Here is a 26,930-nt window from a genome sequence, read left to right as displayed (position 1 = left end):
TGGTTCACTCCCCACCAACGATTTTCCCACCAAACGGGCTGGAGATTCTTTTTCTGTTACATCTTTAACTCGAGTCGTATCGGATGAGGACCTCGACTGCAACATGTGCTCGAGTTGACGAAAACGTGCCTCGTACAAAGTGGTCATTCTAGCCCGGGTCTCAGCTAGCCACACAGCAACCTGCTGATCAACCTCCACTCGTTGTGCATCTAATAGCGCAGCTATCTCCGCCCTGTGCCTCTCCCCTTCAGCTTGTTGCGCAGCTGCCTGCTCTCGTTGTGTCTCTAGCAGCGCATCCATCTCCTACTTGTGCTTCTCCCGCTCAGCTTGTAGTGCAGTTTCTATCATTTCTGGGACACCAGAGCTCCAAGGAGGTTGTGAGCGTGGCGCGACTGGTCTATAGTAGGAGTGTATGCTACCGCGCACAGGTAGTATACTTGCTCCAACTTGGAGAACCCGACCTGCGTACTCCGGTATATTGCCCATCCCCTGTGCGTACGCATCATCGGGCGCCCACTGTACGGTGCCCTCGTTGACAGATTGTGTAGCAGCCGGGTCAGTGGGAAGCAACTCCTTCATCCTCTCCTGTAGGGTACACATTAACAGAAGCAATTAGAAATATTAAATTAAATTACAAAGAAATATACATTAAGCAAAACATATCGGTTATTAGTAGCGTACACATCTTTCCTTGACCAAGTCATTTGGATATCCGCCAGTCTTTTTCACGTGTGTGTTGATGTAAGACTGCGCTCGTGTTGGCGGAATCCCGGTATTTATGAACTGCATACACAAATAAAACGTAAAAAATTAAAACATAAACACAATCAACATAAATTATATATATAACTGGTCAAAAAACATACTTCTTCATGTGTAGCCCTGGCATAGCTCTTTGATCCAGTGCAGTGAGGCTCTTTGTTCTTCGACCGGATTCCCTTCATATATGCAGCATATTCCTACACAATTAACATTGTTAATATTTTAGGCTAACAGATTCATTTTAATAAAACTAAACAAAACTCACTAAAATGTCTCCAATAATATGTCCATGTCCTCTCTATTGTACGTGGATAATTGTCCTCCTTCCCTAGCCTTCACTATCGCCGGAGTATCGTCCGACGTGATGTGAAGACTCTGCTTCAAGTCATACCTCCAAGTCGTATGCTTGTTTCGCATATCAAGGAAAGCGTCCCGTTTTATGGCCGCGATATCGCAGTCAGGTGGGATATAGAAGTGCTTCTGCATATATTCACACATATATATGCATTAACAATATTGTCCATCTATTTGAGATAAATATATGAATATATAAATCATTATCATAAATACAATAATATTTAATTATAACATACCATCAATGCATCCCAAATATCTTCCTTCTTACGCTCCGATACCTTCTTCCACTCGTCGCTAATCCGTACATAAGTACTGCTCCTGACGAACACTCCGGTCATCCGTCTAAATTTGGAAATACTTTGTCCCACAGGCTACCACGCAGGGTTATACTCGCACACGATCCTCTAGCCATCGGGGATCTCCCACAGCTTGTGGCATGACTTGACACTCAATATATGGTAGTGGGTGATGCCATTTTGATCTACACCTAATACATTACGAATTTGAACAAGTTAGTTACTTATTTAAACTAACCACATATTAAAATTAAATAAAATACATATTCCGATATTTTAACACATATACTTACTTATCGTCCGAACCTCATCCACCACCAACGGGCGTGTAGCAGCATCATCGGAATGCGTGTCATGCGCGACACCATCCTCATCACCCTTAGTGCTATCCGGGGGCTGTGTCTCATCACTATCATCCACCTGTGCTCCGCTACTAGGGTATGGGTGCCGCTGGAAATGGCCATGGGAAACAATCCCCATATCGCTCAACGTCGTGAAGTCAAGCGTGAACGGTGTGGATGTGCCCGGCTCTGCCACGTCAGAATGCTGAGGATCTACATGAATGTCATCACCACATCCCACGTCCCTCCCTGCATCAGTATGCCCTTCCACATGATGTGGAAGTACCGGTCTATACCCTTTTGGCTCCATATTAGCCCAGGGGGACGAATGTAAATCATGGGCGGCGGATGTCAACCGTACGATCGGTTGCCTCTGTGCTTTTCTCTTTCCCCTATAACTCATGTCTCCCTGCAAAATACGTTACGAAACGAATTAGTCTTTAAAAGAATTAAATAGGTACAAGTATATGTAAAGTAATTACACATTTAAAATTTTAAACATATACTAGTTACTCAATTAATTATATATCGTTTCCACAAGCTACATATAAATTTTATGGTTAACCTAAAAAGCAATTATAAATTAATGTAAACATTTCTTTTAAAAGAAATAAAAGCTAATAAAATTTCAAAGATAAACATATTTCCAATTTCATTAAATGACATACGCTTCAATTGGTCATAAATCGGGTCGGACGTAATCGACATCATCAGGTGCGTTAACATGATCATGATTGGAACTCAAGAGGAGGGGCTCAATCTCGTGGTAGTTGTTACTAGATTCGTCAGACCTTTGACCCTGACCAACATCATACACGTTTCTAGGTTTAGTCCTTACAGCGCAAGCTCAATCTGGGTTCCTTTCATTTTCGACGTAAAATACTTGGTCAACTTGTGAAGTGAGCACAAACGGCACATCCGTAATACTCTCTCCGGTGTGGATAAGGTTTTTGAAATTCACAAGCGTTATACCATACTCGTCAACCTTGTACTCCCTGTCCCTCGTGTTGTCCGCCCAATCACACTTGAGCAAAACATACTTTGTCCTATCGTAGTACTCAACCTCAATTATTTGGGTTAACTTCCCGTAATACGTTTTGCCATCAGTACTCGGTACACACACGCCGCTATTTTGAGTCCTTTTTTCGATATCTACTGACAGAGTGCGGAACAACTTCCCATTAACCACATATCTGTTATACTTGACTGCCATTTCCTTTGGCCCTCTACAGTGCATTACCAGTTTCTCACCCAGCTCCTGTCTGCGTAGGTCGTCCAATCCATTGACCTGCGTATAATAGAGGGCAATATATGAATTGAAATTGGTGTATATAGGATTTCTAAGGGAAACATGTATACAGGTCATTTAACCAGTAAGAACACATTATTCTTACATATTCACGATACCAATCGACAAATAGTTCAAAATGGTGGCTTTCCAACTGATTCTCCGCTGTTCGCCCTCTAAGCGTTTCCATGTGCATCCTACAATTTGAAATTAAATTCAATATAGTGCACTCGAAATTAAGATTGTACAAGGAATGGTATGGCAAGTACTAGAGAGATGACTTACGTCCGTAGCGGTAAGAACTCGTCTGAGTTAAACAATATATATCGATGAATCTGTGCCAGTGTAATACGGTTGAGGATGACTCGTGTTCCCGCCCCCTTACAACCATCAGAGTTTCGTTGGGCCTTATTATGAAATGTCGGTGCGTCATCCAAATACATCGAGCAAAATGTCTCCAACTCAATTGCTATGTAGCCCTCCGCAATACATCCCTCGAGAGCCGCTTTATTGCGCACATTAGATTTGAACCCTCCTAGGCTTCTGTATATGAAAATCAATCAATCAATTGCAGTGATTCACTGTCTTTTATTGGTGGGAAAAAAATAATAATAATAACTTAACGATCAAACTTTACCTCTCGGCCGGATACATTCACCTATACTGAACTGGTCCACCCAATTGGCATTCACGGACAAGATGCACGACAACATGAACCATGCTCGTGAAAAAACTTGGGGGAAATACTTGTTCCATTTTGCACAAAGTCACGCAGACTTCACTCTGGAGTTGGTACAAATTATCTGGTGTCAGCGTAGTTGAACATATGCCCCGAAAGAATGTTCCCATTTCAACCAAAGGTCTAACCACGTTACCTGGCAGTGACCCACGTAAAGTAATAGGTAGAAGTTGTTACATCAGAATGTGATTGTCATGACTCTTCAAACCCGTTATCGTACGGTCTTTCAGTCGTACGCATGTAGAAATATTTGATGCATAACCATCGGGCACCCTCACATCCCGAAACACTTTCAAGAAACTGATTTTTATCTTCATTGGACATCGTGTGGCAAGCTGAGGGCATATAGTTTTTTCCATTCTTCGTAAATGGATGAAGTAGACGTCTCAATCCCATCTCTTGCAAGTCTTTACGAGCATCATAGTTGTCCTTTGTTTTTCCTTTTATGTTGAGTATTGTGCCAAGAATATTGTCCATCACATTTTTCTCTATGTGCATCACATCAAGGTTATGCCGTAGTAAATTATCCTTCCAATACGGCAACCTAAAGAAAATTCTCTTCTTCTTCCATAATACATGATTGCTCGCTTCTGGTCTGGTGTTGGGAGTACTCTTCTTCCGCTTCTCTCCCTGCTTCTTACTACTGTCTGGCTTTGACTTGCCGCCATCCTCATCCCCAAATGGCATTCCCTCTAACTGTCTTAGGATTTCATCCCCACTAAGCACATCGGAAGGACATTGTAGTTCCTAGTTACCGTCAAAATTACTTTTGTTCTTCCTCCACGGATGATCCAAGGGCAAGTAATGCCTATGACCCATAAAACACCATTTGTGGCCATATTTTAACCATCGAGACCTGGTTGACTGCATACAACAAGGACATGCCTTTACTCCCCTTGTAGACCATTCTGACAGATCTGCGTATGCCGGGAAATCATTAATTGTCCACATCAATTGTGCTCGCAACATAAAGTACGTTTTAGTTGAAACATCAAATGTGCGTACCCCTACATTCCATAATTCCTTCAACTCCTCAATTAAGGGCTGTAGGTAAATGTTTATATCCATTCCAAGTGAGCTCGGGCCTGGAATAATCAGGGATAATATGAAAGATGTTTGTTTCATGCACATCCAAGGAGGCAAGTTGTATGGCACAAGCATTACGGGCCAAGTGCTGTGTGATGTACTAAGGTTCCCAAAAGGATTAAATCCATCTGAGGTTAGTCCAAGCCTTACATTCCTGCTGTCTGTTGCAAATTCCGGATACAACTAATCAAATGACTTCCATGCTTCATCGTCGGCCGGATGCCTCAATTTGCCGTCCTTTGTGAGGTTGTCTGCATGCCACTTCATATGGGGCGATGCATACTGCGACATAAACAATCTTTGTAGTCTTGGTATGAGTGGAAACCACCGCAACACTTTTACCGGGTGTTTCTTACTTGACGATATGGGTTAACCGTCCTCGTCCAAATGAATTTCATCATTCCACTTAGATTTGCCACAAACTGTACATGAATCTAATTCCTTGTTGCCCTTCCAAAATAGCATGCAATCATTACGACACGCCGGAATCTTTTCATAGCAGAGTCCCATGTCACTTAGATATTTTTTTGCCTCATAGGTATTAACCGGCAAACCTTCACTATCCGCAGGCAACAATTGAGTGATGAACTCAAGGAGAGATGAGAATATCTTGTTACTAATTCCGCCAACACACTTCAAGTTGTATATATGAATAGTTGCGCTTAGCTTACTGTGTTTGGTCCTATCATATAGCGGTGTTTTTGCCTCTTTAAGCAGCTCGTGATACTTTTGGGCATCTACCTCCTCCACGTCCTCGACTACTATTTCTTCATCACCCTGTACAACGACCTGAGGTTCATAGTTGCCTTCTCTGACATCATGCATGCCGAACACATCACGCAACATAGCGTGCATATTTCCACCCTGATCACTGCTTCCACCTGCTTCATATGTGGCCGGACGATTCAACGGAGACAGTTCTACATGGTCCCGGACAGGCTTCTCACCCTGAAACATCCAATCTTTATATGTAGGAAGTATGCCTTTTCTCCCTGTCAAGTGGGCGTGAACTACGCCTGGGGGATAGCGCCGGTTAAGGCGACACACCTTACATGGGCAATAAATCTTACCATTAGGTGTTGTGCAGTTCCCAACTGCAAAGTCAATGAACAATCTACAACCGTCTCTGTATTCCTTCGTACCCCTAGGCTTTGTCATCCAACTCTTATCCATTGTTGTCTACGAACATTAGAGAGAAATATACATGACTTAAAAGTATTCAATAAACTCATACATATTAACTGGAATTTACATGCAAACTTAATTAGATGCTTTTATTGTTGGTAAATTTTTTTTGTCATGAAAATTTCTGAAACTTAAACGAATTAACAACTATTCCAAATGGGGACCATCAAATTTACATTATTTGTTGTTGTTTAACTATTAGCATTCTTCATACACATTTAGGTTCTATAACTTTTTCCCAAAAGTTCATATATATGCATTTGGTAGATGGTGAGGACCCTAGTCAAATAAAATAAATCTAGATAGGTTACAAAGTCAATATATATATATATATATATATATATATATATATATATATATATATATATAGTAGTATAGCATGGCTCGTATTAATAGGGGAAAACCTAAACAATATACAAATGTTATGCCATTCGTTTAATTAGCTAATTAAACGAATGGCATATAGGAGCTTAATTAAGCAATGTTGGAATAATAGGAAAATGCTAATTAAATAACCTTCCATATGGTAATAATCTATAACAGTAGTCGTCAATCTGCCATTTCCTTTGTGTTTCAATAAGACTTGAAGTCTCCTAAGGTTAAGTACAAAGGTAGATTATATATGTATGTCTAGTTCCATAAGAATATAATTGTTTGTATGAAGCGTATTTACTTGTGGTTTTTATTATTAAACAAATTATAGCTCAAAATGTTTTTTCGATTGTGAAATGTTTGATCAGTATCTGGCCATGTAAAATCTCTACCTTCTATTCTGCTTTTTTCTGTGAATTTAGTAAATGATAAAAGTTATATATATATATATATATATATATTCTATTCTTTGATTAATATATATAATTTCAAATCACTTCCCCCCCTCCCCCCCATATTGTGTCTACTTGATAAAAGTTATTATTATTTTTTTCTCCTTACATAATTGGAGCCTATATTTTGAAACCCTCAAAATATAAAGATCTTAAATATATAAATCCGGGGTGGGTTCAATCTTATACGAAAAAATGAATTCAATAATTTTATTTATATTCAAACGCTCCCCCTCACGTGTTCGTATTGGGTCTCACTTAATAAGCTAGTGAGACCCAATACGTAAAATATTTAACTAAAATTAGAGTAAATTGTGAAGTTATAATTTGAACTACTCATGACCTCTATTATGATACTATGTCAAATTGTCACTTATCCCCCAAAACTTAAACTTATAGCGAAATTGTCACTTATCCCCCAAAACTTAAACTTATAGCGAACACTTTTACATTCAGCTTATACCATGCACACACACACACATATATATATATATATATATATATATATATATATATATGATGGACTTTGTTGTACATGCTTGCTATGATTGTGCAAGGCAGTGTGCCATTTCTAGAAGTTGATAATTTCACAAATTAATACTACCTCCATGTATTGTCTTTTAGGATGTCCAAAAAAAAAAAAAAAAAAAAAAAACGTCTTATATCTAAATCTTGGACAGACTCATGAGTAATTACTCAAATCCATCTCTTATCGCTTCACCTTTTTTGGTATAATTTAGTTTGCTACGAAGAATCTCTGTGCCTTTTTTTTTTTTTTTTTTTTTGTTTCTATTGTCATTTTAGATCAACCAAAATTTAAAAATCAATTAAAAAAAATACATAACGGATACTTATCCAAAATCAACATCGATCTGATTCAGTTGTGGGTTTATACCATGATATGGCCTATGAAAATAAATGCACTGGTCCAATGAATTATTAGGTTTTGTTTTTCTATAAAATCATTATACGTCCAATGCTCATTGTTCCCATCACTTCTCAATTAGAGGTTAGGTCTGAATTCTGCAATGGAACCCCTAATGAAAATGAAATTTGTTCTTTAGTAATTATTATCAGTCTTTATTTGCTTGGGGCCCTTGATTTTTTGGCCTGTGAGCAGATTCATCCAATATTTGGAACTTGCAAACTTTTGAGGTGATGATCATTATATATATATAATGCATTCTACCATATATATAGAAATATAGCTAGCCCAGCCATATATATATATGGCCGGCCAGGTACATGGCCATATATATATATATATACTGGCCGGCCAGTTATATGGGCAGTATATATACGGCCATATATATATATAGCAGGGAGTACTAATTAACGACAGAGTAAGCTATATATATATATTCAAAAACCAAATTCATATATATGGAGTGAAGCTAGCATTAAATTCCTCATGTAAATATATATATCAAATTCAAAATATTAGACGAAATTAGCACAAACATCACCCAACCTAGCATGCAAACACCAAATCCAGACCAAACAAATAAATAAGTACAAGGATGCATGTACATATATATATATATACCTGTGAGGAGCTCTTGTAGGAGCTAAAAATGGAGGGAGAGAGGACGACGGGCGGCGGGTTTAGCTGCGGGCGCGCGGAGGAACAGTACAATCGTGACTGAGAAATTGATCCCTTGAGAGAGAGTACTATATATACGGTACCCGGTGGAGAAGAGAAAAAAATGCTTAGAAGAAAGACTTTGGGCAGAAGAAAAAACAAATTCCTCAGGTTCAGTAATGGCGCTCGGAAGAAAGAAAGAAAAACAGAGAGGAAAATGATGCTTGGGAGAACAGAGAGACACGATCGTGTGTGGAAGTGCCTCCAGCTGGCCAGCTGGGGGAAAAGAAAAAAAAAATATATATATATATATATATTTCAAAACGCGTGCGCCAGGCATGGCGCACTGGCCGGATGGGACGCGCGCGGGAATCGGAGTACTGCACGGATACCATTTCCTGACGTGCCGTGTTTGGCACGTCAGTAAATCCTGACATGCCAAACATGGCCCGTCAAGAATAATATATATATATATATATATATATATATATATATATAACTAGGTATAATTATACTTGTAATTATCTGAAAAAAAAAAAAAAAAAAAAAAAAAAATATCTGATAATTATATTTAAATATCATATACAAATATATATATATATATATATATATATATATATAAAATACCTATAATTATATTTAATTATAATTTTAAATATCTGATAATTCTAATGTTATATATAATTATAATTATAATTTTATATATAATTATATATAAATATATATATTTAAACATATATATTCTGACATGGCGATCTGCCACGTCGGCATTTTCTAACGTGGCAGATCGCCACGTCAGAAAAAAATCTGACGTTGGGATGTGCCATGCCAGAAATTTTATGACGTGGCACATACCCACGTCAGCAAGAGTCTGACGTGGTAAGTCCCACCACGTCAGCAATTATATCAATGTTTATTTTTAAAAAAACTGAAATATTTTCCCGACGTTCATGCATTTTACACGTCAGATTTTTCTGACGTGTGTGTTGTAACACGTCAGAAAATTCTGACGTGTTACTATTCATGCGTCAGAAAAAAATTTCCTGACGTTTTATATTTTAAACGTAAGAAAATTACTGACGTGGTAAAAAAAATATACTATAGCACTAGCACACATCAGAAAATGCCATTTTTTTTGTAGTGCCTGTTTGTGTACCTTTCAAAGCTACAGAAAATTCAACACCTTGGCTCTGTTTGCCGATGGCAACAAAACAAGCCTTACACTATTCCTTTCAAAATCAACCTCCAACAAGATGGATATCGAGGATTGGGGTATTGGGTCGGGTCTATTTTTACGGTTTTTGAGGATTCGAAGTTTAACTCTTCCGCGGCCTAGGCTGCTCCCAAAGCTCCTGAGGGTTGGTAGAATGGTGTTATTTGTATTTGTTGCGTTGTGGGCAATAAACAACGAGACCCACCAAGAAGGAGAAGAAGAATAAGGTTGTTTGATCCAGAAGAGCCAGAGAAACCAGTCCAGACAGGGTCAAAGTTTACATGCAGCAGCAAAGGGTCAAATCCATCAAAAAAGTCTAGGTTGTTTACTACCTCTCAAGAAACGGCCATCTCGAGAATCCCCATTACATGGAAGTCACCCATTTACCCAATCAGCCTCTCCGTTTAAGAGGTAAAACAAAATTATTGACTGCTCTGTTTTAGTTATCTGTCATTACCCTTTTTGTTACCATTATGTTTTTCTTGTGAAATAGATGTAATGGAACGGCTTACGGTGCTCAGAGTCAAAGGCATGCCCTCCCTTTATTCCTGGTCTTGCAAAAGGTACACATTTTATATTATCTCTTTGTGAATGTTCTTTCTTTGTAGTCTATAGTTCAGCTAAAAGTTTTGCTTATTTAAAGAGCTATAAGAGCGGGAATGTGTGGAATGATTTGGCAGAGAGTGACATTATCTAACCAGCAGAAGGAGCCGAATTTGTGCTTAAAGTCTCTGAACTTGTCGAAGGCTACTCTGGTAAAGTTTAGACTTTTATTTCAGGTGTGACCCTATTAGCTGATTGTTTGATGTTTTTGTGCCATTATTATGCAAAGAGATTCCAGCAGCTTCAAATTAGCAACATGCAAGAAATTCAACAAATACAAGAACCAAATTATCACTTGAAGCGAAAACCACTAGACCAAGAATTTGAAGAATACGAAGAAGGGGAAGAATTCGAAGATGGAGAAAAACAAGCTATACCAGCTCCACCACACCCCAGTCTCGCTGCTCCAGAGGGGTATCCACCGACGAACTTGAAGACACTACGTTTTACTGCACTCTTATTGTAATATTCGGGCCCCATATTGGGAAGATGAGAAGAAACCCACATAGAGTGAGTAGTTTATAAAGATAGTCATGGGTGCTAAGTCCCACATTACCTAGTTACTAGGTGAAATTGAGCTTTATAATGAATTATAGGGAAGTTCCAAATTGACTAGTCCTTTTGGGGTTATAGCACAGATATGGCTAACGCTTTTCCTGGGTCGTTACAAGTGATATCAAAGCCACCTAGTAACGCCAGGTCATGTGGTATGGAGCACTGCATGACGTGGACCAGATGGGGACATCAGGATTTTAAGAAGGGGAGTTTGTAACACTCCGGTCCCATATTGGAAAGATGAGAAGAAGCTCACATAGAGTGGGTAGTTTATAAAGATAGTCATGGGTGCTAAGTCCCACATTGCCTAGTTATTAGGTGAAATTGGTCTTTATAATAAATTTTAGAAAAGCTTCAAATTGACTAGTCCTTTTGGGGTGATAGCGCAGATATGGCTAATGCTTTTTCCTGGGTCGTTACACTTGTGCCGGAGGTTTATCAATGGGGTCCAACAACCCAAGCAAATCAAATATGGGAGGAAGACATGGACTTGGGGTTATGATTTGCGTGTAGGTCGGGGGCATTTTGGGGAAGGTATCAGCAAAAGTGATTACGTGTGAGTCATATGATCACATTTTTGTCAGAGAAGACGGTTGTGACTAACGGATAAGTCGAATTGAAAAAATTTTGGGAAAATTTCAGTAAGCCACCCCAAACTTCCAATCGATTTGACAAGCACCCCTTGAATTACCAAAAATCTTACTTAGGCCCCCTAAACTTTGGTTTGCTCTCAGTTTTGACCCTTATGTTAGTTTTCAACGTTAAAGTCAAATAATTTGACTTTTTATACCTATTTTACCCTCACCCCAAAACTACGTCGTTTTAAGCTTCAAAACTACAACACCTACTCAGTCCAAAACGACATTGTTTTAAGCATTAAATTTATTTATTTTTTTTTTTATAAAAAAAAAAAAAGCAAAATATTAAAAAAAAAAAGAAAGACTAAATCGGGGAGGCTGGAGCCACCCCCCAGCCGATCTGGGAGTCGAACCACCCCCATGGCCAAGGGGGTGGTTCGGCCACCCCCCAAATGGCCAAAAAAAGGGGGGGGGGGGGGGGGGGGGCTCGGGTGCTGGGGGTGGTTTGGCTGGTAGGGGGTGGCCGAAACCACCCCAGCCCCTTAGGGTAGTCTGGCCATCCCCAAAAGCACCCGATCCCCACCCCCCCCCCCCCCCCCCTTTTTTTGACCATTTGGAGGTGATTGGACCATCCCTTGGCCATGGGGGTGGTTCGACCACCCCCAGACCGGCCAAGGGGTGGCTGGCCAAAAATGGGGTGGTCCTGCCACCCCATTTTGGCCCCCGATTTGGTCTTCTTCTCCCTTTTTTATTTATTTTAGTATTATGCTCAAAACGAAGTCATTTTGGGTTTTGTGGTGATGTAGTTTTGGTTGAGGGTAAAATGGGCATAAAAAGTCAAACTATTTGACTTTAACGTTGAAAACTAACATAAGGGTCCAAAGTGAGAGCAAATCAAAGTTCAGTGGGCCTAAGTGAGAGTTTTGGTAATTTATGGGGTGCTTGTCAATTCGGCTGAAAGTTTGGGGGCTTACTGAAGTTTTCCCAAAAATTTTAAACTTTGGTAGGTTGTATTGTAAAAATTGAAACATTGGGGTTGAATCAAAAATCGGCTCAAACTTTGAGAGTAAAACGTAATTAACTCAAAAAATGATATTTTAATGTTATAGGGAAATATAAAAGGAAGCTATTATGGAGTGTATTTAAATAGGGAAGTAAAAAATAGTTTTGTTCCCTAAATTTAAGGAAAATGATAAGGAAGTTGCTGTAAATACTCTAATTAGCATTCCCAACAGCTACCCCAAAAGCTGCTTCCCTTCCCTACATATAGGAAAAATCTCATCTACAGCAGCTTTTCTATATCTTCCTTATACATTCGGATTGCTATAGTTGAACCCAACTGTAGCAATTCACATATTTTATTATAATCATAAAAGGACATTTTCTCTCCTTTACATGATTCAATTGTACCAATCCCAATATATCGTTGTGTAAGGCAATTGATATCAATAAGAAGTATGCAATGCAATATGTATCTATATAAGGGAAATGTTAGGTGTTATTCTAGTATCTTCCTGGTTCTATGAGTATATCATTTTCTAAAAAAAGGAAAAAGACAGTGACCATTATTTCTCTCTTGATTTTTAGAAAATAATATACATATAGGACCAAGAAAATACCATGAGAGCATCTAGCATTACTCTATAAATAATTACATGATAAACCTTGCCAACAATGTCTATCGACTATCTACAATGTCATGTACATTATCTCTACACCACTGCTAGATTTGCTCCACCCGAACTCACGATATATATAAAAGAAATGATATAATTTATATTTTTTCAACCATCTTTTAACAATTTCCATAGTTGATAGATGAATTAACCACTAAATTTATGTAGGTCTACATGAGTTCACAATTCTAATGATTCATTTATTGAATTTGTAAAAAATATAGTTTAAAAATGGTTGTGTAGCATGCCTATTTTCTTTGCATCTCATTGGATCTTAGCCCATATGAGCTCACATTAAGCTTTTTGTTCCTCCTGCACATGATCTCTATTTGCTTCATTAATGGTTTTGAAGGCCAAGCTCAAACTCAAATTTTTAATCTTGTTGCACCATATTTATTTCATTAAAAAAAAAACAAAAAAAGAGAGCATTTATGTATTCTAACTCAATAGACTAATTCTCTTGTCATCATTATTGTTGCAGGGGGTAATCAATTCAATTACGTAAACTAGTCTTTCAAACCCCCGTGCTTGATTTTTTATTTTGTGAAGTAGATAAATAAGCTTATTATTAAAAATAAAAATAAAAATGAATATACAACAAAATCCGGAGCATCTTCCCAAAGCACACCATGGAATCAATGTACCTCTCAGCAAAACGAGACAAAAAATTTGCGCGTCAGCATATATTTTCACATTGGCGCTAGTCAACAGCTTCTTTGGTGCATTTGTCTCAGAACTCAAAAATCATTATTCATTCGTTTCTTCTTCCTCGTGACCCAGCAGTGTTGGTGCTGGTCAACTACTTTTTCTAAACGTTTATATCTGTTTTGTCTAAAAAAATCATCTAAGTTTGGACTCTAGTGAATGGCACCGTGATGAAAGGTCTTCACCGTTGCTGGGTCACAGGGAAAAAAGAAACGAACGATTTTTAAGCTACGAGACAAATGCACCAAAGAAGCTGTTGACCAGCGCCAATGTAAAAATATACTGATGGGACATAATGCAGGGGCATTTTTGTAAAAAGGGCTGAGGTCAAGCTTCAAAGGCCAGACGCTGCTTTTCACGTTTGTTGCTAAACAGCCTGAACAAGGGGCATAGCTTCTACTGTATGACATTGCAGAATGACAATCGGCTGAATAGTAAATGCTATATCTTTTGCCTTAAACCGTTTGTCAAATGAAGCCTTGAACTCAGTCCCATGCGTTTTAGTCGGCAAATGAATCGAACATTCCTGATTCGATGAAGCCTAACAATTAAAAAAAGTTAGCCACAGAATTATAAGTAACATACCACAATAAGATTTTGTTAGATCATGCATTTGATTATTTTGTTTAAAAATTAATTGGTATTTAGTGAAGAAAACAAAATTATTTTATGATATTCGAAATTTTACCCCATAAGGCATATTTTAAGAACCGTCTAAGCAAGGACGGAGCTGGACTTTGGTATGGGTAAAGCCGTAAGGGCCAAGGGCCAAAAATTTTAGTGAATAGTAGCCAATTAGTGAAAAAAATAACATAAAATAAAATAAAATATTGTTTTTTTTTCCTTAAGTTCAGGGCCATATCCTACACCCACCACCCCCTAGTTCTGTCCCTGCGTCCAAGTGAGCAGAGTGGTATTGTTGCACCTCAATAATCTCTCTCTCAAGATGACACTCTCACGACTCGAATCCATGACCTTGGCTTTGGTACTATTTGTTGGGTCGGACCTTTGGCCATCTTATCCAAAAATCAATTGGTGTCCAGTGAGGGAGGCCAAATCCTTTTATCGCATTCAAAATCACGCACCGCAAGGCATGTTCTAAAAACCATCCAAATTAGTAGAGTGACATTGTTGCAACTCAACAATTTTTTTGGTCACTTTAAAAATAATGTGACTTTTAAAATTACTATTAGGCTTGCGATTGATTATTATTAAATTTTGATTAAATATAATTTTAAAAGTTATCTTATTTTTGGAGTAACACAAGAGGGACAAAGGGCCTTCTGACATTAGTCGTATTAAAATTATGGGTAACAATTCGTTGGCATGTCAGGTTTATGGTTGTGTTAAAGTATAAGTATAAAATTATATATGTCAACTCTAATTTAACATATTTAATTAAATAAGTTAAATTCTTCAATCTTAATCTTCTAATTTTGTATTGAATTCATGTCGGGTTCGCGGGTCTCGTTAAAAATTATTAATCATTATATTGCTTATAGGGTTCTAGTGATGTTGAAATATAGATATAAAATTATATATAAAAGTCAACCCTAACCCAACCTCTTAACCTTAAACTTTAATTTTGTATTAAACTTATAAATGATGTAAGAAATTATCGGCCCTAATTAAAATTAGGATTCCAGTTACCGCTGAAAACGACCCCGCATTAAAATATCCGGAAAATGCCCGGCTTTTTTTAAGCCCCAAATGTATTTGTCGGTGAATTGAAGACTTCTATCTTTTGACCAAACTTTAAAATAAAAATAGAAAAAGTAAAAAAATAGAGAGGGACCTCACAGGCTGGCAGCCCATCAATCCAATTACCTGACGTTATAAGTGACCCAGACAAAGATTACCTACCATATTAGACTAGACAAATTCTTAAGAAAACCTGCGTCATCAGTGACCTATTAGAAAGATGTATGTTATATTATAAATTATTATTTATTTATTCTATACTTTATCAGAACGTGATTGTAATAATATCTATTGTTGAGAATCAATGACAATAAGGGATGATACGAATAGTAGGTGCGCCTTCAAGCTCAGTTGAAATATAATTTAACTAAGCTTCATCATAACATTAAGAAAACCCAATAATTGGATACGACAATCTCGGTTGTGGGAATTTAACTAATATTCTAGTGTTTATCTAACTATAAGGGACAATGTATTATAAATTGGAGTAATGCTATTGATTATTTTCTATTATCTTAAAGTTGATATGACTTTTAAAATTACCATTATATAAAAATTTAATAAAAATTAATCTCAAATCTAATGGTAATTTCAAAAGTCGCATTAATTTTGTAAAGAAAAAAAAAATGATCTCTATCATTGCTTAAGTGGTATTAGGAATAGTTTAATTGTCATATACTATTTATTGAGTAGTTTTAGGAGTAGGATAATTTTTACTCTATAGTTTTTATGTGTGTTCCATAAAAAGAAAAAAGAAAAACATCTTTATAAATTGATATCATAGTTTGAAATTGATAAAATAATTATTAAGTAACTTTTAAATGTGCGTTTCAGAAAAAGAAAAAGAAAAAGTAACTTTTTATTTATTTATTTTTTTTATTTTTTATGACCATTTACGGGTTATAGAACATTGTCATTCTTATTACTAAAAAGAACATTCTATGTTATCAACAACTTGATAAATTAAGTCTATGGAGAGAGACTTTAACATCCTTACAAACACGTAATTTGTGATGAATAGATTTTTATTAAGTTTCTTGCTATTCGTTAGCTATTTATATCATTTTAAAGAGATCAATTCAACAACTTGTTCTAAGAAAATAATTATTATAAAATAATACTTAAAATAAAGAGATTGCAATAATATCTAATTATTATAATTATGAAAAATATTTAAAAAAGAACATTAACAAAAATATTAAGAGAATAATTACAGAATATTAAAGAGATCCTATCAATTAGGCAAAAGAATAGACATCTCATCCGAGTATCAATACGACCATAACACTTTTCTTTTTCCCTTTTTATAATCTACCCACCTTTCCATTTATTTTGGCAAAAAAAAAAAAAAACCTTTTTCATTTCTTCGTTTACAAGTTATTGAAAAAGATTATTATTATTCCACACTCCATGAAAGATAATATAAAAGGAGACCGTCGATCACGTCGCAACCAGTAATTGATTAAGATTGACAGATGAGGAGAGCAGAGCTGGTGTTTGTCCCTTCCCCTGGAGTCGGTCATCTCGTATCCCTAATCGAGTTTGCAAAGTGTTTGCTTGAACGGGATGATCGTCTCTCCATCACCGTTCTCGTCATAAAGCCACCAATATTTGAGAACATCTTGGATGCCTTCATTCAATCAATCGCTGCCTCCCACACCCGCATAAAATGTATTCTTCTTCCCCCAGTAGATCCTCCTCCGGGAGACGTTTTCCTCAGCTCTGTTGAAAAATTTGTCACCGATTTCATTGAAAGCCACAAATCCCATGTCAAAGAAGCTATCATCGGCAGCGTGTTATCCAATTCCATTCCGCTTGCCGGGTTGGTGGTGGATATGTTTTGCACCACCATGATCGACGTGGCACACGAGCTCGGTGTCCCATCTTATGTGTACTGCCCTAGTAATGCAGCCTTTCTTGGCTACATGCTCTACCTTCCGACCCGGCATGACCAGGTCGGTGTCGAGTTTACTGAGTCGGATCCTGAGACGTCCATCATACCGAGTTATGTCAACCCTGTTCCTTCTAGCGTTTTGCCTTCATTCGCTTTCCACAAAGAAGGTGGGTACATCTCCATGGTCAAACATGGTAGAAAGTGCAAAGAGGCCAACGGTATTCTCGTCAATTCGTTTCATGAGCTGGAATCCCATGCGTTCAGCTCGTTTTTGGCTGATGGGATCCCTCCTGTTTACGGAGTTGGGCCGTTGATTAACCTCAAGGGTGAGATAAATTCGGAGGCGAATGGGGCGGAACATGAGAAGATCAGGAAGTGGCTCGACGATCAGCCTCCATCATCCGTGGTGTTTTTATGCTTTGGGAGCTGGGGGAGCTTCAGTGCGCCGCAGTTGAAGGAGACCGCGCTTGCGCTCGAGCGGAGTGGGCACCGGTTCATCTGGTCCGTGCGTTTGGAATCCCCGCCAGGTGAGAAGGTTGCAGCGCCGTCAGATAGGCCGAATCTCGAGGAGGTCTTACCCGTAGGATTCCTGGAAAGGACGAGAGAAATCGGAATGATATGTGGGTGGGCCCCACAAGTGGAGGTCCTGGCCCACAAGGCAATCGGAGGGTTCGTATCGCATTGTGGGTGGAACTCGATCTTGGAGAGCCTGTGGCATGGCGTGCCTATTGCCGCGTGGCCGATTTACGCGGAGCAGCAAATCAATTCCTTTCAGATGGTGCGGGATCTGGGTTTAGCTGTGGAGCTGAAATTGGATTATAGGGGCGGTGGTGAGGTTGTGGCGGCGGAGGAGATTGAAAAGGCAGTCAAGTGTTTGATGGACGGTGAGAGTGAGGTGAGGAAGAGGGTGAAAGAGATGAGTGAAAGGAGTAGGAAGGCTGTAGTGAACGGCGGATCTTCTTTTGCTTCAATTGGACGGTTGATTGAGAGTATGCTGGGGAAACAATGTTGAATCAACGTTGTAGTGAAAGATTGATGCACCTTTTCAAGTTTCAAGGTTTTCTCCTTCAGTTTTTTTCCTTTATCAATGCATCGTAATCAGCGTGGGTGTTAAAGCTGGTACCATAAGTTTAGCATGATAATTGATCCATGTTTATCTTCAACGTTAATGGTTACATTAATGGATAAGGTGTACTTTATCCATGGATTTGCTCAAAATATAACAGAATCAGAATACCTAGTTATTGCTTGAAAAATTGCCCATCAAAATTTTTATCATTCAGACCATTCAACCTCATTCAACAGCCACCAACAAGCCGCATGTTCCACTCAAAATAAAATATTATTTATATTTTAAAAAATAAATGTAAAATAAAGTAATAAAATAAATAATTAAAAAATATGGGATGATTGGCGACCCCATTTTCCCCGGCCACTCTCAACCGGTCTTTCGGGGTGGGTTCGGCCACCTCTTAAGGCCTCAAGGGTGGTTCGGCTATCCCCTAGGAGCAAACCTATAAATCAATTTTTTTTGGGTTTGGCCCTAGGGTGTGGCCAAACCACCCCCTAGAGCCATGGGGGTGGCTTCAGCCACCCCCAACCGGCTCTTAGCCACCCCCATGGCTGAGCTAAGGTGGCTGGCCACCCCTATAGGGAAAATGGGGTGCCCAACCACCCCATATTTTTTAATTATTTATTTTATTATTTTATTTTATATGGACTTTGCAAATTCCTAACAATGTGAGAGTTTTCTTATGGAAGATGTGTAGCAACATTTTGCCCACAAAAGAAAATCTCCAGAAAAAAGAGGTGGTGCAAGAATCTACATGCATGTTCTGCGAAAGGGAAGTGGAGACAGTTATCCATGCGATTTGGCAATGTCCGGCAGCGCAGGACGTGTGGGGGGTTTGCTCGCGGAGTGTCCAGAAAAGCTCAAGCAACGATGCACGAAAGAAGAGTTTGATTTATGTGTGAGGGTAGCATGGGGCATCTGGTGTCGACGTAATTCTGTCATGCATGGAGGGCGCCATTTACTCATCCAGTTCAGATTGTAAAAGAGGCTGATAGGGCACTGCATGAGTTTAAAAAGGTACAAGAAAAGGACGAAGTGCAGGTATTAGAAATTGAAGAAATGCCGGAGATCAAATGGAAAAATCCTGAAGAGGGTCGGCTCAAAGCAAACTAGGACGTGGCTCTTGACAGGAATGGGAAGCGCATGAGTATAGGAGTCATTATAAGAGACCATTGGGGGGTGGTAAATGCAGCCCTTAGCACAACAATGAGGCTTACCCAGAACCAATTACTGCCCAGGCAATGGGTGCCTTAAGAGCTACGACATTCTGTCGTGAGCTGGGTCTGCCAGATATAATCTTAGAAGGGGATTGTAGCAATGTGGTTCAAGCTTTAAACGGAAAGGAGTCCCAATGGAGCAAATATGGACAAGTAATGGCTGACACAAAAAAGTTACTGCATGGATTCGGAAGATGGGACGTGGAGCAGATTAATAGTTCGTTTGATAAACGATTTTGTTTTAATTTTGGTTCGATAATGTAGCAAAAAGTGATTAATGTTAAAAAAGGTAAAAATGTTTTTTTTTTTTAAGTGAAAAAGTAAGAATGTTTGGTATAAAAAAAATGAAAAAATTTTGTTTTATAGTAATTTTTTTATTTGAATAATAATAAAAAATGATTGATGTGATGTAAAAAGTAAAAAAATATTAAAAAATAAAAAAGTGAGATGAATAATGTTGAGCCAAAATCTTGGCAATACCGTTTATCAAACGGAGCCTAAGAGGGGGGCAAATGCAGCAGCGCATCCGATGAAATTAGCTACAAAGGAATTCATAGACCAAGGATGGATGAAAGATATCCTCAATTGTATTTTTGATGTTGTTTCCCAAGAGCGTTATACTATATTTTATGTATAGAGTCTCGTGCTCTAGTTGTTGTGATATGAAATGCAAAGGTGTTTGTTTCAAAAAAATAATAATAATAATAAAAGTGATAATTTTTTTAGAAATTAAGGAAACATGTGGATATCATGGAAATGAATTGTGTTAGATGAAATTTAATTTAGAGACTTTGATTTTATTATTAAAGAATTTATTTATGCTTTAATTTTTATTACAGATATTTTAAAATATTAGAGGATGTTTCTGGAGTTACGCGAATTATTTTAAGTCATAATAATAATAATAATAATAATAATAATAATAAGATCTTATTGTATTCTGTCTTAGTTTAAGGTGTACTTAATTCACCTTGATTAGATCAAATTAGCTAAAGAAAATAATTTTATAAGGTCTCGACATAAATTAAGTTTTTTATACCTTTCATTAAGAGATTGACACGTCATCCTTTCACAAGAAAATCAAATGTCGGCAAAACACTGATCACTGCCAAATCTACGTTCTATTATCTCTCACCTCTGTTTAGTCAACGTTAGAGAATAAAAAATACCACCACCAACCAGGCCAGGCACCCCCCAGGACCGTCACCGCCCCAGCTGAACACCGCCGCAGGTTCCGCCGCTGCTCCTCCACCCAGGCTGAACCCCACAGCTACCACCATCGTGTTCGCACAAGAAGATTGAAAAAAATCACTTTTTCCCCATTCTCAGATCTCCCGGTGTGTGTGTGAGAGATAGAGAGAGAGAGAGGGGAGGAGGAGGAGGAAGCAATATATAACTCAGTCGTTTCTCATAGATGCTAGAAGATCATCAATTGATGAGCGAGTGGGGCGTGCCTTGAACGGCCTGGCATTACCCCTGCCATGGAGTATTTGTGATGTGTTCCAAGCTGTTGCTTGGATGGGTAGATATATATGGGCCCGATGGTGTAGGGAGGAGTGGAGGAGAACTTTGTTGCAATTTGAAGGGTTGAAGATGAAGAGATATGGGATTTAGGGTTTGTTTAGAGAAGAATGCAAATAGGGAAAGGGGATTTTCTCAAAGTAGCTCTCCTCGTGGGGGGTGGCATTCGACCTGAGCGGTGGCAATCTTGGGGCGGAATCTAGCCTGAGCGGCGGTAGTTCTGGCCGGCTGGTCTGGGCGCTGATTTCTCTCTCACGTTACCTGAGGAGAGTAGATTGGGCAGTGATCCAGTGTTTTGTTAACATTTGATTTTCTTGTTTCAGTGTCACTCTCTCGTTAGAGGGCATAAGACTTGGTCTGTGACAAGACAAGTCACAATAGAAATTATTCTCTTAGCTAAATATTATTTTTAATTAGAATTAAGTGATTATTAGCTAGTTGATTAAATTGATTGCCATGTTAAAACATTCTCATCAGTTACTCTAAAATTGCTTCTCTTTCTTACATATAGAGAAAATCTCAAAAAAAAAAAATTATAAAATTTCTTCTACATGCAGCAGATTCCTTGTATCTTACTTATACATTAAGATTGCTATATATATATATATATATATATATATAAATAAGGAATTAAGATTGTTACATATGAACCCAATTCCCCAAAATGCCCCAACCCACACACAAATCATAGCCCCAAGTCCACGTCTTCCTCCCAGATTTGATTTGATTTTCTGGAACTCCCAAATTCCCGATTAAGCTTGGAGAAAGAGAACCCCATTTAGGTACAACATCTCCAGCTCGAATTTCTACAAGAACCCGTCATTTCCAATCTATTTACCATCACGTAGCAGCAGAAATTTCCGGGTGCTTGCAAATTTTGGTCGACCCACGACTCGCCGGAACTCGCAGAGGAAGAAGCTCATTGATTATCAACAGGTGCATAACAATCCCATTGCTTACAAACCCAGCTCTGATTTCCAAAAACCGAATCTTGGTTTAGATGATAGCGGCATTAAAGATGATTTGAATTTCGGTGGTGCAAAAGAGCGTGACTCGGACCATGGTGGTGTTGTTGATAGAGTTGAAAATGGTGGAAGGGAGGAATTCAAGTCAAAACGTTTGAGTGAATCTGTATTGTGGAATAAGTTAGAGAATTGGGCTGACCAGTATAAGATGGATATCGAGGATTGGGGTATTGGGTCGGGTCCTAATTTTACAGTTTTTGAGGATTCGGAGTTTAAATCTTCCGCCTGAGCTACTCCCAAAGCTCCTGAGGGTTGGCACAATGGTGTTATTTGTATTTGTTGCATTGTGGGCAGTAAACAACGAGACCCACCGAGAAGGAGAAGAAGAATATGGACGTTTGATCCAGAAGAGCCAGAGAAACAAGTCCAGACAGGGTCAAAGTTTACATGCAGCAGCAAAGGGTCAAACCATTCAAAAAAGTCTTAAGTTGTTTACTACCTCTCAAGAAATGGCCATCTCGAGCATCCCCATTACATGGAAGTCACCCATTTACCCAATCAGCCTCTCCGTTTAAGAGGTAAAACAAAATTATTGACTGCTCTGTTTTAGTTATCTGTCATTACCCTTTTTGTTACCGTTATGTTTTTCTTGTGAAATAGATGTAATGGGACGGCTTACGGTGCTCAGAGGCAAAGGCATGCCCTCCCTTTATTCCTAGTCTTGCAAAAGGTACACATTTTATATTATCTCTTTGTGAATGTTCTTTCTTTGTAGTTTATAGTTCAGCTAAAAGGTTTGCTTATTTAAAGAGCTATAAGAGCGGGAATGTGTGGAATGATTTGCAGAGAATGACATTATCTACCCAGCAGAAGGAGCTGAATTTGTGGTTAAGGGCTCTGAACTTGTCAAAGGCTACTCTGGTAAAGTTTAGACTTTTATTTCAGGCGTGGCCCTATTATATTAGCTGATTGTTTGATGTTTTTGTGCCATTATTATGCAAAGAGATTCCAGCAGCTTCAAATTAGCAAACATGCAAGAAATTCAGCAAATTCGAGAACCAAATTATCACTCGAAGCGAAAACCACTAGACCAAGAATTTGAAGAATACGAAGAAGGGGAAGAATTCGAAGATGGAGAAAAAACAAGCTATACCAGCTCCACCACACCCCAGTCTCGCTGCTCCAGAGGGGTATCCATCGACGAACTTGAAGACACTACGTTTTACTGCACTCTTGTGCCGGGGGTTTATCAACGGGTCCAACAACCCAAGCCAATCAAATATGGGAGGAAGACGTGGACTTAGGGTTATGATTTCCGTGTAGGTCCCCGGGCGGGGGGGGGGGGGGGGGGGGGGGGGGTGCGCATTTTGGGAAAGGCATTAGCATGAGTGATTACGTGCGAGTCATATGGTCACATTTCCGTCAGAGAAGACGGTTGCGACGAACAGATAGGTCAAATTGAAAAAAATTTAAACTTTGGTAGGATGTATTGTAAAAATTGAAACATCAGGGTCGAATCAAAAATCGGCTCAAACTTTGAGGGTAAAGTGTAATTAACTCCAAAAATAATATTTTAATGTTATAGAGAAATATAAAAGGAAGCTATTATGGAGTGTATTTGAATAGAGAAGCAAATGTAGTTTTGTTCCCTAAATTTAAGGAAAATGAGAAGGAAGCCGTTGTGAATGCTTTAATTAGCATTCCCAGCAACTACCCTAAAGCTGCTTCCCTTCCCTACATATAGGAAAAATCTCATCTACTGCAGCTTCTCTATATTTTCCTTATACATTCGGATTGCTATAGTTGAACCTAATTGTAGCAATCTACATGTTTTATTATAATCATAAAAGGACATTCTCTTTCCTTCACATGGTTCAACTGTAACAATCCCAATATATCCTTGTGTAAGGCAATTGATATCAATAAGAAGTATGCAGTGCAATATATATCTATATAAGAGAAATGTTAGGTGCTATTCTAGTATTTTCCTGGTTTTAGGAGGATATCATTTTCTACAAAAAAAAAAACAAAAAAACAAAAAAAAAAAACAAAAAAAAAAACAAAAAAGAAAGTGAGCATTCTTTTTCTCACTTGATTTTTAGAAAATAATACCCATTTAGAACCAAGAGAATACCATGAGATCATCTAGCATTACCCTATAAATAATTACATGATAAATCTTGCCAACAGTGTCTATTGACTATCTACAATGTCATGTGATAGAATTTATTTTTTTTCAACCGTCTTTTATCAATTTCCGTAGTTGATAGATGAATCAACTACTAAATTTATGTAGGATCTACATGAGTTCACAAATCTAATGATTGATCTATTGAATTTGTAAAAAAGATAGTTAAAAAATGGTTGTGTAGTATGCCTATTTTCTTTGCATCTCATTGGATCTTGGCCCATATGAGCTCACATTAAGCTTTTTGTTCCTCCTGCACATGATCTCTATTTGCTTCATTAATGGTTTTGAAGGCCAAGCTCAAACTCAAATTTTTAATGCTTGTTGCATCATATTTATTTCATTAAAAAAAAAAAAAAAAAAAAAAAGAAGAAGAGCATTTTTGTATTCTAACTCAATCATCCACATTGAGTTTGACGGAAAATGTTATAACAATGAGATGTTATAATAATTTTCTTGGTCAGCTATGATTTAGTTTCCTTCTATGTCCATCATCAATCCTTTACCTTATTTGGTCTACATTTTCTCGTTTACCATAGTTAAATTTCTCTATAAATACTACACATGGTAATACAATTAATTATACACAGTTTAATCTAGTAAAGATGTAGCTCTATTTTTGTGTTCTCTATTTTTCTATCCGATTCTGCTCTTTTTTTAACATTTTATGTATTTTATTATACATTTCTACATATAAAATCAACAAAGTTTATCAATTGTACATGTATTTCATATAAGTTTTTTAATAGAGCCTGTAAATATATTTTAATTATATATTAATTTAATAGACTCATTCTCTTGTCATCATTATTGTGCAGGTCAACGAGGGGGTAATCAATTCAATTACGTAAACTAGTCTTTCAAACCCCGGTGCTTGATTTTTTATTTTGTGAAGTAGATAAATAAGCATATTATTAAAAATAAAAATAAAAATGAATATACAACAAAATACGGAACATCTTCCCAAAGCAAGGGTGTCGAGGCGGTTAGTAAATTTCACTAATAACCGCTAACTGTAACCGCCTTAGGGGTTAGTAAATTTCACTAACCGCAACCGCTAACCGCTTAGCGATTAACGGTTAGCGGTTAACCGCCGGTTAGCGGTTAGTGAAATAGATAACTGCCCGCTAACCGCTTTTTCAAAATTTGGTGTTTTTTTGGGCTTTTTAGCTTTTTTTAGGACTTTTTGGACTTCTTTTTTTGGGGGGTTTTGGACCTTTTTGAGCTTTTTTTTTACCCTCTTTTTTTTTTAATTTTTTATTTTTGGCGTCTTCTTGGGCCCAATTGCTATAACAAGAGCCCATATTGAAAAATCAAAAATCAAAAATTTACATTTACTTGTACTTTAAAAAAATTTCCTTAAATATTAAATCATAACCGGTTAACCTTTTTTAAAAAAAAAAAAAAAAAAAAAAAAAAAACATATGAAAAAAAAAAAAAAAAATCAACACATGTAAAAAAAAGTTCAAAATTCAGACAACTGTCACAACATATAATGATAATACATTAATACTTAAATTGTGTTTATAAGTAATACATTGATCATTGTTTAATCCAATGTCAATTACTTAATTTGATATTATACGAATCATATCATCATTGTACATTAATAATATGATTCACTTGAAGTCTTGAATAAAGTATTTGGATTGTCATTGAATCATATGATTAAGTATTGATATTATACATTTATATTATTCATATGCATATGTAGACTTATATAGACTTATAAGTTTATAATATACATTGGAAATAAGTCTCTAGATATTTAATTGTTGTATTAGTATGAATTTTTATATTTATGAGTTATGTCATATTATATATGTATAATTTGTTATTATATAATCAAATGATTTAATGATCAATTGATCATGTGATATAATCATATAAATTATAGTGATAATATATTAATACTTTAATTGTGATTTAATTATTTTTAAAAAAATTGTGATTTAATGATCAAGTGATTATGTTATATGTATAAATATTTTTATAATTATAATTATAAAAATATATTATATAAAAAGGCGGTTAGCAGTTACGGTTAGTAAACCCAATAACCGCTAAACCGCTAACCTCTAGACGGTTAATACGGTTAAGTGGTTAAGCGGTTAGCGGTTATAGCGGATAGCGGATAGCGGACAGTTTTTAACCGCCCGCATTGACACCCCTAAGCACACCATGGAATCAATGTACCTCTCAGGAAAATGAGACAAAAATTTTGCGCATCAGCATATCGTACAGTGGGAAGCTATAATCATGTACACAAGTACCTACTTCCTATCGACTCGTCTTGAACTCAATCCCATGCGTTTTAGTCGGCAAATGAATCAAACATTACTGATCCGATGAAGCCCAACTCTTAAAAAAAGTTCGCCATAGAATTGTAAGTAACATACCAAAATAAGTTTTTGTTGGATCGTACATTTGATTATTTCGTCTAAAAATTAATTGGTATCTAAAGAAAAAAGCTAAATAATTTTATAATATTTGAAATTTTATCTTGCAAGGCATATTTTAAGAACCGTCCAAGCAAGGACGGAGCCAAACTTTGGTATGAGTAAGGCCGTAAGGGTCAAGGG

The 26,930-nt window shown here is 37.4% G+C and overlaps 2 protein-coding genes and 1 pseudogene across 2 annotated transcripts; 2 read left to right on the top strand and 1 right to left on the bottom strand.

The window, feature by feature from the left end:
- Positions 1–303: 303 nt before the first annotated feature.
- Positions 304–1,457, bottom strand: LOC148585847 (uncharacterized). The gene is made up of 5 exons (XM_088516787.1): positions 1,356–1,457; positions 1,096–1,242; positions 867–959; positions 682–783; positions 304–585 (listed from the first exon to the last, which is right to left on the bottom strand). The coding sequence occupies exons 1-5, from the start codon at positions 1,455–1,457 to the stop codon at positions 304–306; spliced, it is 726 nt and encodes a 241-aa protein (XP_088372913.1).
- Positions 1,458–8,452: 6,995 nt separating this feature from the next.
- Positions 8,453–11,434, top strand: LOC132181899 (protein SOSEKI 2-like; annotated as a pseudogene).
- A 5,494-nt stretch (positions 11,435–16,928) lies between these two features.
- Positions 16,929–18,607, top strand: LOC132182508 (UDP-glycosyltransferase 71K1-like). Its single transcript, XM_059595774.2, has one exon. It carries the CDS (start codon positions 16,967–16,969, stop codon positions 18,395–18,397), a length of 1,431 nt encoding a protein of 476 aa, XP_059451757.2. The 5' UTR covers positions 16,929–16,966; the 3' UTR covers positions 18,398–18,607.
- Positions 18,608–26,930: the final 8,323 nt, after the last annotated feature.

The sequence above is a fragment of the Corylus avellana genome, chromosome 5 (assembly GCF_965113065.1).
Source record: "Corylus avellana chromosome 5, dhCorAvel1.hap1.2, whole genome shotgun sequence".
Lineage (NCBI taxonomy): Eukaryota > Viridiplantae > Streptophyta > Magnoliopsida > Fagales > Betulaceae > Corylus > Corylus avellana.
This window is presented reverse-complemented; position numbering and strand designations above follow the sequence as displayed.

Bases quoted from the DNA above. Each gene is read 5' to 3' on its own strand.
- LOC148585847 (XM_088516787.1), bottom strand. From the start codon at position 1,457: ATGACCGGAGTGTTCGTCAGGAGCAGTACTTATGTACGGATTAGCGAC. The intron at 1,243-1,355 runs GTATGTTATAAT...GAATATATGCAG, and splicing joins ATATTTGGGATGCATTGATG to AAGCACTTCTATATCCCACC. The intron at 586-681 runs GTACGCTACTAA...TGTACCCTACAG, and splicing joins ACTTGGTCAAGGAAAGATGT to GAGAGGATGAAGGAGTTGCT.
- LOC132182508 (XM_059595774.2), top strand. From the start codon at position 16,967: ATGAGGAGAGCAGAGCTGGTGTTTGTCCCTTCCCCTGGAGTCGGTCAT.